Raw genomic sequence first — 13,232 nt, forward strand, 5'->3', positions numbered from 1 at the left:
GTCGCTGTTTTAATGGCATAACGTCTGCATAAAACCTAACTGTTTTTCTTCACGGGAACATGCCAGCCGAAGATAATGTGGAAATTACAGTACGTTGCTTCCTTTGCCAAGTGAATTCCAAACATCTACATAATGGCACACAAATGCCCTATTCACTCCAAAGTCTACACTCCAAGGGCTCTGCCCTTCGAAGGAGCAGGGCATAGGAATGATCACTATATTTGGAATGTTGCCTGTGACGGTTCGGTACGAATACACGTACTGTTACAACCCTACTATGTAAATATTAGACATTCTACATGAGACACAGAGTGTTGCTTGTGTCCATGCATAAAACTGATTGTTTTTGACTATCCATGCATAAGTCCATCCATGCATAAGTTTGAGGGGGTTAGAATTGTGGCAGTTGGGCGAAACAGATCCTGCCCCAATATTACCCCCCTAAGAATATGTTATAACACGTTGTGTGTGTGGCCTTGAACTTTTAGCATGTCTATGTAAATATGAAGATATTCTACATGAGACGCAGAGTGTTGCTTGTGTACATGCATCAATCTGATTGTTTTTTACTATATCAACTCAACTCACTTTATTCACATCACCACGTGTGAGTGAAAGTCTTGGGTGCGTACTCCATAAAAAGTAGAATGCAGTTGGACAGACAAATGTATGACAAACAATTGTATGACTTTATAGACTTAAGTGACAGTATGTAGTGCAGACGAACAGTGCAAAATATAAATAGACAGACTGTACAAAAAATACAATATACATTGTAACCATGGACACATGGTACATATGGACAGTATATACACAATATACACAAGATTAGACGTTGAACATACACATTAAATATGCAGGTGTACACATGAACGTGTATGTATAATGGATCAACCATATACTGCACATAGTACAGATATAGGTATGTAAGTTTGGTAAAGGACAGTTATTGCATTAGGTGCAATGCATGATGCATTATAGTCCATGAAACTCTAGTGCATGGTAAAAAGAACTGTGAGCTTGTGGAGTGTATCAGTTTTTGATGTTGAGCAGTCTAATAGCCTGAGGAAAAAAGCTGTCCTTCAGCCGGTTTGTGCAGGACCGGATGCTCCGGTATCGTCTGCCCGAAGGCAGCAAGGAGAGCAGCCTGTGATTCGCGTGGCTGGAATCACTGATGATCTTCCTGGCTTTCCTCATACACCGCCTGGTGTAGATGTCCTGGAGAGAGGGAAGCTCATCTCCCACAACACGACGGGCAGTTAATACAACTCTCTGCCGTGCTTTTCAGTTGCCGGTGGTGCTGTTTCCATACCAGGTGGTAATGCAGCCAGTTAGAATGCTCTCAACTGTGCAGGTATAAAAGGTTCCCATCCCAAAAAATAAAAAAGAGGCGCTGGTGTGCCTTCTTTAGCACTGCATCAGTGTGAACAGTCCATGTGAGATCGTCAGTGATGTTAGGCCCAAGGAACTTGAAGCTGTTTACCCGCTCCACAGGTGTCCTGTCGATGGTGATAGGGCTGTGTTCCTTGTCCTGCCTCCTGAAATCCACCACCAGCTCCTTGGTTTTGTTGGTGTTGAGCAAGAGATGGTTCTCCTTACACCAGTGTGTCAGACTGCATACCTCCTCTCTGTAGGCCGACTCATCGTTGTTAGTGATCAGGCCTATCACTGTCGTGTCATCGGCAAATTTCACAATGACGTTAGAGCTGTGTGTGGCAATGCAGTCGTGTGTATATAGGGAGTAGAGAATTGGGCTAAGAACGCATCCCTGGGGAGCACCGGTGTTGAGAGTCAGTGGGGAGGAAGTATTGTTTCCTATTCTGACAACTTGACGTCTGCCTGACAGGAAGTCCAGAATCCAGTCACACAGGGATCTGTTTAAACCCAGAGCCTGGAGCTTCAAACCAAGTTTGGTTGGCACTATGGTATCGAATGCTGAGCTGTAGTCTACAAACAGCATTCTCACATATGCGTTCTTGTTGTCACGGTGGGCGAGAGCAGTGTGCAGGGTGAAGGCGATGGCATCATCGGTAGAGTGTGCATCCAAGTTTGAGGGGGTAGAATCGTGGCAGTTGGGCAAAACAGATCCTGCCCCAATATCACCCCCCCTGAAATATTATTCCACAGGTGTAACATGTAGTGTGTGTGGCCTCAAAATTTTAGCATGTCTATGAAAATTGGAAGAAATTCTACATGATCCATACATTGTTGCTTGTGTCCATGCATCAAACTAATTGTTTTTGACTATATTTGCATCCATGCATAAGTGTGAGGGGATAGAATCGTGGCAGGTGGGCAGAACAGATCCGGCCCCAATGTTACCCCTTAATACTACCCAAATAAAAATTGGACACATTTTACACATTAAAACTCATCAAAAACATTACAACTACAGTAACATTACAACTACTACTAATGTAAATTATATTTGCGGAAGACAGCGAGCCGCGACTCCAGAAACGCTGCCAGTATGCGCATCTGTTGAAGCACAATGAACACATGCTTTATGCACGCCATAAACTTGGTGCTTGTGACATTTTTTGTGATAGGAATAAACTGTATAGGATTAGACCTGAAGTCAGTAGATTATTAGATTATAACAGCACATTTTACCTGGGGCTGTCTTCATCTGCCTGTCTGGATACTGAGAGAGATAATTAGCTCCTGCGAGATTCATAGACATTTTACCATTACTTTTATATTCCCTGGCTCATACGTTATAACTTTAGCCTTTAAGCCTCACACATTCCTTGGTGCTGTATTAATGATGATTTAATATTACAGCAAGAGAATTCATAAAATAAGAAAATGTGCAGTTGTATATAAGTAAAACAGTACTTAACATAATGGTGTAAACTGGGACCTTTCAGGTCTGTACTGGGAGGTGTTAAACAGCCTGCAGCCACATGTTAAATAATGGTATCATTTCTTTTTATTATGTTTGCAGCTATTTTGGGTGCCATTGAGTTTTATGTAGGGCAGAGGTGCTTTAACTTTAGAAGCCAAAAGAAAGCCATAATAAAAATTAAATTTAGCAGAAAATCAAGATGTCTGTCTGAAATAGATTAAATGAAAATAATAAATGTGCAAGCTCTGTTGTAAAACAGATTGTTAGGGACTGTAGGCGATTCACGTTTAATGATATGTAAGAAAAACAAGTACTGTTTTATACATTAGATCTAGAAAACCAGATGAAAGTTTGACTATAGAATGCCGGTTGGGATGTCTTCACAAGTTCCTCCTGTTCTTTTCTATCTTGCAGACATTCAGGCAGTGGGGCTAAAGAAAGGGATGTTCTTTAATCCTGATCCGTACCTGAAAATCTCCATCCAGCCTGGAAAGCACAGCATCTTCCCCGCTCTGCCCCACCACGGTCAGGAGAAACGATCAGGCATCATCAGCAACACAGTAAACCCCATCTGGAAAAGAGAGGTGAGTCTGCCCAAAACCTCAATGCTTCTGATGTTCCGTCATACGTCATATAATTTCTTAGATGTTGATGTCACAGCGTTTGATGTTTGGGATCATTTAAAGGCCTTTTGACATTTCAAGACATGAAATCGCCTGAGTTCAGGGTGGAATTTGAGTCGTCATTGTGATATTTCACGACTTTATTTCTGAAGCTCAGATGACTGCATCTGAAGCGCATGTTTGACTGTAGCATGTTTAAAATGCAGCTTTGAGCTGCAACATGAAACGAAAAATCCGTAGGTGGCTGGAGCTTTGTGGACTCTCTGATGTTGCTTTTTGCATATAAAAATGCACTGAATTGTGAATCAGCTTTTTTTACCCACAGTTTTCATCCAGCCCTAAACTTTTCTGGAAACACATCATTGTACAAAACAGGGGTGGCACCACACGTCCAACAGGTAGTTGGACGAAATGTGGTATTTTTACTGTTGATAGCTGACATCATAAAGCGTTTAGAGCATATTAAAGGTTTTCTTTTATTACAGTTTATAGTAATGCTACTCCACATTAGTGTGTAAGGTGCAATGAGCAAACAAAGCGCACTGCATTCATTTTTTACATTTGTGTTAAAGCCACAACAATATCTGGTATATCATGACTGGACAAAAACATTGTACTGCTCTTCATAGTACAGTATGCATTAGTTTTTTGACCCCTTGTTTTCCACAACAATACTCACAGGCTTGTTATTTGTTAAAAATTATTTTAAAATATGTTTTAAGTGTTTAAATAAGTTTAATAAAGTTTTGTTGTCATTATTATATAATTTATCCAATTACTTATTTGAAATAAGATGGACGTACAAAGCTTATTTGAAATATTGTGAAATAAAATTTGAGGTCATTTAACTTAACTTAACAGTGGCTTATTTTAATAACTTAGATCACCATGTTCAAGCAAATAAAAACACACTTTTTATGAAAAGTTCCCCTTAAAATGAAGAAATTTACAGAAAAATAAACATTGTACATGTTTAAATATCTAGAGATTAAAAAAGCAGTGTTTCTGTGAGAAAAAAGTTTTTAAGTAATCTCGGAAGTTTGCTGATCCCAGACTTCTGGTTGAAAGCTATTGACACGATACTCATAGCCTACTGGGGAAGGATGTTTTCACACAGTTTAAATGAAATATCAATGTTTATAAAGGTCTTTCTCATATGTTGGTGAGCAACTGTCTTCTTCTGCTGTGTCTTACAGTTAGCGTTTACATGCGTTTACATGCACGTACACGCACACACACACACACACACGCACACATGTGTAAATGTGGTTTATGAGGACTCTCCATAGACATAATGATTTTTATACCATACAAACTGTATATTCTAACACTACCCCTAAACCTAACCATCACAGAAAACTTTTGTAATTTTTTTACGAAAAAGGACACAGGAACCATGTTCACAGTGTTTACACAGATTTGTGTCTTCGTAAACCATGTAAACAAGCACACACACATGGCTATGTCAGATGGTAATCCTCACAACATCTTTTGTACCCTTGGGGGAAGCTCATTTACACATGATCAAAGCTCTCCTAATAACCCGAAGATAAGCCTTGTTAGCGTCACCTCCCTTGGTGTTTCCCGACAAAAGTCTTAAATGAGTTACTCATCTCTTTTACATTGCATTTGCATATTTCACGTCAATGTATAAATAGATTTATTGATTGCCTATTGACAATATGATTTGTGCTAATGCTGTCAGAGCTTAAATTGCTTAATGCTACCGTTAAGCCAGAATGCTTGTATTACAAGATCAGCGGACCAATACCATAATTACCAGCGAAAACTGGTACATGTTGGACAGTGTAATTGTAAATGTTGAGTACAGTTTAATCTGTACATATGTTTATGCTTTAAAAGTTGGCTATAAACACATTCTTTGCACTTAATTCTGTTGCAGAAAGCTAAAAATAGAGCAGCTAAAAAAAGCTCGTCCATACTACATACTTGATATTCCATCCATTCAATCAGATTCCCTTCACTTCATCCATCTCTGCTCTCTGTCTCAGATAACCTCAGAGTCGGTAGGGCTTGTGAAATACACAGCACAAGTCAGGCAGTTGGCAGCAAGTCAGTGAGGCAAAATACGGGCCCATTTCTCTTTACACGCGTGGCTGACTTGGAATAAAGCCAGTGTAGTGCAAAACGTGAGCCACAGAAGGTTTTCAACGTCACTGGGGTTAATGGCACCATTATATGCTCTGGTGGATGAACATGACCTGCTGTGTTGATGGGATTTTTCCCATAATTCTTTGCTGCTTTCGTTGATAGTGTTTCAGAATGTCCTTGGAAAATCTTTGAAGCACGTTTGAATTAAGTGCACATTATTGATGAATTGACAGAACAGCATTCATTTCATTTCTTTTAAGTGCTCTTCCTCCTCTTTCATATATACTGTTTTAGATCTGTAGAAAAAGGTTTGAAGGATGGGCATAGTGATGATGAATTGTAAAACGCAATGCAGAAAAGCAAGTATATGCAAAAATGTGACACGTCAACAAATATGAAATGCAATAATATGGGTCCCACTTATGGAAATGCAATTCGTTTCATCTCCCTTTAAAGAACTCGGCAGTGTTTTAGTGTCAAGAATAAAGAAAACATTTCAAGAATAAAGTCAAAATGATGAGAGTAGCAAAGTCATGGCACAAAACTAAAGTAGAAATGATTCATGTGAAGCTTGAAACAAATGTATAATTTGATTCAAATAGAAGTATAACTAGGTAAAACTGTATCCATTGTATTGCTGACATAGTGCGTAATGTATATAGACATGAAATCGAAACACGTCTCACAGGAGACATACTTTACTTTCAAGTGTATGTGTGACTCTGGACAACAAAACCAGTCTTATGGGTCAATTTTTCGAAATTGAGATTTTTACATAATCTGAAAGGTGAAAAAAATAAACTTTCTATAGATATATGAGTTGTTAGAATAGGACAATATCTGGCTGAGATACAACCGTTTAAAACTCTGGAATCTGAGAGCGCAAAAAAATCAAAATATTGAGAAAATCCCCTTTGAAGTTGTTAATCAGGGGCACTGTGGCAGGCCATCCACTCACAAAAATAAAGTTTTAATATATTTAAGGTAGGAAATTTACAAAATATCTTCATGGAACATGATCTTTACTTAATATCCTAATGATTTTCGGCATAAAAGAAAAATTGATAATTTTGACCCACACAATGTATTTTTGTCTTTTACTAAAAATGTTCCCATGCTACTTAAGACTGGTTTTGTGATCCAGGGTCACATATGGTGACATGTCTCACCTGACCATTTGTGATCTGATCACTTGAAACACATAAAACCATATTAATCACCAACAACTGCTGTCAGATTTAAAATCCTAGATGTCTATCAATCCCAGTGTTCGACAGCAGGTCGTGTGGTGTTGCCATGACACCAGTGAGGGTTTTTTTCTCAGTCGTACACTGTTGCCCTACTATGTCATCTTATTGCCTTCATAAACATTATGCATTACGATTGCCAGATATAGTGTGTAAATAATCTATAAGAGACTATACAAGCACAAAAATGCCTCATGAGAGCAGTAAACAGTTCCCTAAAAGTTGACCAACACGTGCTGAAGGTGTTCATGGATCAACATCTGGTCTGGTCATAGAACAACATTTCTGTCAAACAAACCTGGTCCAATCCTTAGCCGCTCTTCAAACGGCTATTGACTATTATCTAAATGATAAGTGAGGGATGTTATTTTATCCTGCCATTGTCGGATAAATCTCCACATCTCGGAGAAACCAACAAGGATCCTTAAACTCATCCTACTTGGTAAAGTTCACTGTAACATTACAAACAAAAGGTCAACACAATAAAGACCAATATGCAGTTATTACTGAACTGCATGAATAGGAGTTTTCAACAGTGTTTATTGTTTGAAAGTAAGAGATGATGATAAATCTCATATTCCATCTGAAGAGAAGCAATGACCTCCGTTAATTTCAGTAGATTGTTAAAGGTCCAGTGTATGCGATTTATTGCCATCTAATGGTAAGGCTGTGAATTGCAACCAATGGTTCACTCTTCCCCTCCCCTTCGAAGCACTACGGTGGCTGACACAGTACGAAGATGTCGTCACGTTTCGCTTCTTTGCCGAAGGAGATAACGTATTTACAAAACGCGCTCTGTAGAGCAGTTTGTCCGTTTAGGGCTACTGTAGACACTGAATTCCATGTAAGGGGACCTGTGGTGTATGTAGATAGAAATAGCTCACGCGAAGGTAAAAAAACATACACCTCTGAACGCGTAGTTATGTATATTATATTGCATTTCTGTCAATAAATCCTCCAAAAGATTACACACTGGACCTTTAAGCAGTAGCACTAATGCAGTGCATTTAATTCCTCTAAAATGTGTGATTCAGAGACATGCCGTCTCATTTCCCATGATGTTTATTTTGCCTGATTGCATTTCTATTTATAGGCTATAACAAGAGTGAGAGTTACGCCTTTAGCAGAACACTGTGGCAGCCAGTTGGCTGATTCATAGCACCAGACAGTAAAGGGTGAAGCCTGAACGACTATCTCATTCTAACTGATTTATTAAGATTTACCGGCCCGTCTCACGCACCCTTATCTTGTGTATTACCTCCTGCCCTGACAGTCACAGATCTTGGAGTTTGATTCGGAATCATGGCATGTCTGGGAGAACATGCCATTTTACTTGCACCATGTCCAAAATTGCACGGTATTACCATGGTATTATTGGTACTCTGCTTTTCACAAGTGCTGAAAGGTAAATAAGCTGAAACCTCTTCTTTCTATGTAGAGTCACTGTGCCTCCTTCTATAACATGCCGCTGTTTGCTGGCGTCTGTATTGTCTCCTAATTACATGAGCCATTACTGCTAAATTACTGCTGCACTATTGTGCTTAAACATGGAACCTCTGATCATCTAAAGTAATCACCTTCACATTTGGACAGAAGCAGCAGACTCATAGCAGACTTACTCAGTGGATTTGGTTTGGGGGTTGTCTTAATGACTTTGTAATGGCTGAAGCTGCTAAGTTTGGGCTTGTCGTTGTGCTGATTAAAACGTTGGTTTGAAACATCTTGCATGGCTTCTTGAAAGAAAACCGTGATGGTTTGGATACCACACAGGGAGTTCTGGCTTTCGTAGACAGACGTCGTCAACGCTGCGGTGTTTAGATGGACGGCAGCCAGAAGGATGCAGCATTCCTGGACGGAGAAGAGATTCTGTGTACCCTACACACTTCTGTTTGATGTGTTGTCCAAGATAATAACAATTACTGAATCCTGCCAAGTGTTGAACTTTTGAAAGTAAAAGTATCATGCTGTTACCTGTTCACGCACTTTACTGTTTCTTCCATCTTTACAATTTAATGTACTCATTTGTTTGATTTTCTCATTTGCATGTATTGAGTTGTAGTTTATAGACCAACAAAGCAAACACAAAATACCAAGGATGCATTGAAAAAGTGTAATTACACAGAACAGGGTATATTTTTCTTGTGTTCTCCAGAGACACAAGCCGCAATTTCCAATTAAAAGGAGTGCTGAGAGTCCCAAAGCCTGTAGGGCAGATAGAGGTGATCCTCAACAGAGGTGATGCTTTTACAATGCGGTACTTAACATTCATTCATGGGCATACAGAAGTGTACTATGTGTACATAAATATAAAAAAGGGGAAAGGAAGATATTTCACATGTTACATAACATATTAGTTTATTATGTTCAGAGGAAACCAAACAGAATGCCAGTACTTGGCAAATGTTGATGCAGAAATGCAGTCGGTAGTGGACCCCACAAATATTTGGTTCTTTTTACATTCACAGCGTTTTAACTTTGTGTCCTTGCCGACGGATGTGTTGGAGATTGAGGTGAAAGATAAATTCGCCAAGAGCAGACCCATCATTAAACGTTTCCTGGGGAAGCTGGTGGTTCCTGTCCAGAGGCTTCTGGAGAAACATGCTATTGGGTAGGTCATCAAAGACACCTGTCTGCTAAACTTATTATGCAATATTTTTATAGCTTGGATGTGAGTGAGCAAATGTTTGCATTTGCTTAAATTACTGTGATCTTTGTGTATTGTTTTTCCTGCAGTGCTTCAGTTGTATGTGCTTGAAAACATAAGTATAAATGTTTCATTTATTCAGATGTGTAAATGTGTATGAGTGAAAACCGTGTGGGTGGTCACTTGGTTTTGGTTTGCCTTTTCATTTATTTCTTGGTTATGTGCTCATTACTTGCCATATATATATATATATATATACTGTATATATAAGTATGTTAATGTTTCTTGTGTGTCAACAGGGATCGTGTGGTGAATTACACTTTAGGTCGACAGCTTCCAACAGATCATGTCAGTGGCCAGCTGCAGTTTCGCTTTGAGATAACCTCATCTATGCATCCAGGTCTGCTTCATCTCTCTCTTTCACAAACAATGTTAGTAACACTAACTTTAAAATATGGAAATTGCTTATCCATTGTTCTTGTAGGTCTGGTGATTTTTAAATAAATCTAATATAGTACAGTTTTTATGGCTCCAGTAGCTATAAGCAACGTTGGTCAAGAAATTAATTACAGTTTTTTTATTAAAAATAGTATTATAAAATGTTTAATATTTATTATTAGTGTTGTTGTTGTTGTTGATGTTATTGTTGTTATTATTTAAAAAAATATGGAAATTGCTCATTCATACTGTTGTAATAGGTCTACAGATTTTAAAATAAATCTAATATAATACAATTTTTAGGGCTCCAGTAGCTATAAGCAATGTTGGTCAAGAAATTAACTACAGTTTTTTTAATAAAAACATTATTATAAAATGTTTAATATTTGTTATTATTATTATTGTTGTTGTTGTTGTTGATGTTATTATTGTTATTATTTAAAAAAAATATGGACATTGCTTATTCATTACTGTTGTAATAGGTCTACAGATTTTAAGATAAATCTAATATAATACAGTTTTAGGGCTTGGGTAGCTATAAACCAGGCTGGGCAAGAAATGAACTACAGTTTGTTTTATCAAAAAGTTTTTTTATTGTTATATATTGTAAATTTAAATCAGTAAATGTAAATACTGTAAATGTAAATCTTTATTTTAAAAGGCCAAGAATAGAATAATATAACATAAATGTTAGATATGATTTTTTGGGTTAATTTTTTAATCTGCCTTATCCCATGGCAAACCCAGTAAAAGTGATGCCAACCAAACTAAACATCCAAAATGACTGACAGGCAGAGGGGCTCCTCTAAATTATCTAATGGGCTCGCCCTAGCAGGCCACTTTCAGATTATTTCTGTCCGCTTTTAGTTACCTGTGAAATGGTGAAAAAGTGCTTATTGTTACAAATGGTGTACATATACAGTATATATTTATATCATGGCATGCCTGTATACTGAATGTGATTTGCTTATTCTGTTTTAGATGATGAGGAGGTGTCGCTCAATGCAATGCCAGTCTACGATTTGATAACCGACCAGCAGGCAGAGCAGGAGCCAGATGATGACCTCCCACCTGCCGATCTACCTGTGGAGGATACAATGACTTTGGGTCCAGAGATCTCCTCTGAATGTGCTGAAGAGGCCGAGACCCCGGATCCTGTGCTGCCCACCTCCCCGGCTGAACCAAGTAAGGACTCGCAACTAGAAGAAGAAGGTCAAGAGAACACTGTAGCAGATGATGATGCAACCGAGTGTGATGACGAGATGGAAGGAGAGGCAGTACTGAACGATACCGCTCAAAGACAAATTGAAGAACAGGAGTCTGAAATAACAGATCAAGAGCTTGTGGAGATGCAGGAGCAAACTTTGACTGAGATGTTACTGGAGGTCCTGGAGAATGGGGGTATTGAAGATACAGGTGGAGGTGACACGGGACCACCTGTAGATTTGGATGTAGAGCTTGTGGATGCTGAAGAATGCACAAATCCTGAGCAAGAGGACACAAGGGTAGACGAAGACGGGAACGAGGAGGAACCCTGTTCGTCACGGATAAGGAGCGCCTTGTATCGCAAGAGTCGTCCTTGCTCGCTTCCCGTGTCCGAGTTGGAGACAGTCATTGCCTCGGCGTGTGGAGAACCTGAAACTCCAAGGTCTCACTACATCCGCATTCATAATCTGCTGCACAGCTTGCCTTCAGCCCAACGTCTCCACGACAGTCAAGATGAAGCTGACGTACCTGAATCTTCTGAGGAGCTTACCGTCAAACCCGAGGAAGACAAGGAGAATGGAGTGGTAGCTGAGGATGATGTGTCTGAAGCTCAATCTCCATCTATCGTATCGGAATGCCCTGGACCGTGTTGCAGACGTACCCTGCCGCGTAGCCTCTCAATCGAGCGTTTGTCTGAACTCAACCAACTTCTGGAAGGTGAAAGGCCTTCACCATCCTCTCTGCGATTGGACAGTGAGGATGGGGAGGTTGGGGGTGGGAGCCGAAGGGGTCCCCGAGAAAGCGAATGTGAACTGTGTGATAATTCTTGCTACAGTACGTCGTGTTATAGCACGTCCTGTTACAGTACGTCTTGTTACAGTAACTCAGGTAATGAGGGGCGTAACCATCTCTGCAGCCATACACGCCTCTCTTCAGTGGACAGCACCCGTCTGTCGGAGAGCACCGTTTTCTCCTCGCAGGAGGAGGAGGAGGAAGAGAACAGTGCCTTTGAGTCGATCTCAGACTCGATGCAGAGCCCAGATATGAGGGAGTCTGGAGAAGGGTCATCTCAGTGGAGAGGGTCATCATCTGAGGAAAGTCCAATGAGGGAGGGGCAGGGGGAGGAGTCACCTGTGGCTGGGCCCAGCGTTAGCTCATCAGGTAAGGAACTGTGACCTTGTTATGAAGCACTGTTATTGAACACAGATGTTAAAGGGATACTTCACCCAAAAATTTAAATTCTGTCATCATTTACTCACCTTTGGGTTGTTCCAAATCTGTATAAATGTCTTTGTTCTGATGAACACAGAGAAAGATATTTGGAAGAATGCTTATAACCAAACAGAGCTTGCCCCCCATTGACTCCCATAGTAGGAAAAATTACTTTATCATTTTTTTGTTCTGTTGAACACAAAATAAGACATTTTGAAGAATGTAGGACAGCAAACAGCTCTGTGGCACGTTTGACTACCATTGTATCTTTTTCCTACTATGGTAGTCAATGGGGCTCAAAATCTGTCTCGTCATAAGCATTCTTCCAAATATCTTTCTCTGTGTTCATCAGAACAAATGTATACAGATTTGAAGTCGAAGGTGAGTAAATGATGACAGAATTGTCATTTTTGGGTGAAGTATCCCTGTAACTTATGGGGGTTGCTTGTAGCTATCGTTATCTGTATGAAGTGGATGTTAGCAGGGATTTCCATTTAGCATCTAGTTAAAGGATCTATTGACAGAAATTCAATATAATATACGTGTCTTCAGAGGTGTATAACGACCTTACATAATGAAGCGTTATGTTTTTATTAGAATGAGCTATTTTTATCAACATACACCGCTGGTCCCCTTACATGGAATTCACCATGTTGTTTCTACAGTAGCCCTAAATGGACTGCTCTTCACAACGAGTTTCGTGCATATGTTATCTCCTTCGGCAAACACGTGATGACATCTTTGTCCTGTGAATGCTAGCATATTACTGCCTTTATAAAAAATGTATGCATTATACATTGATAAGCATTTGGCCCAAGAGTTTAGTTGTGTGCTATATAACAATTCAGATGAAATAACTTTAACCCTTGTGTGGTGGTTACTCTAATTTCCGTGGGTCTAAT

The 13,232-nt window shown here is 39.5% G+C and overlaps 1 protein-coding gene across 6 annotated transcripts in view; it reads left to right on the forward strand.

Annotated features, from left to right (window-relative positions):
* Nucleotides 1-13,232, forward strand: part of LOC130547218 (E3 ubiquitin-protein ligase HECW1) — a 58,664-nt gene that overhangs the window by 21,709 nt on the left and 23,723 nt on the right. For all 6 annotated transcript variants that reach the window (XM_057322976.1, XM_057322979.1, XM_057322978.1 and 3 more), the window contains 4 exons: nucleotides 3,263-3,432; nucleotides 9,296-9,438; nucleotides 9,774-9,874; nucleotides 10,894-12,279. In XM_057322976.1, coding sequence (XP_057178959.1) covers nucleotides 3,263-3,432; nucleotides 9,296-9,438; nucleotides 9,774-9,874; nucleotides 10,894-12,279 — 1,800 coding nt within the window. The remainder of the gene's footprint in view (nucleotides 1-3,262; nucleotides 3,433-9,295; nucleotides 9,439-9,773; nucleotides 9,875-10,893; nucleotides 12,280-13,232) is intronic.

This window comes from Triplophysa rosa, linkage group LG23 (assembly GCF_024868665.1).
Source record: "Triplophysa rosa linkage group LG23, Trosa_1v2, whole genome shotgun sequence".
Taxonomy (NCBI): Eukaryota; Metazoa; Chordata; class Actinopteri; order Cypriniformes; family Nemacheilidae; genus Triplophysa; species Triplophysa rosa.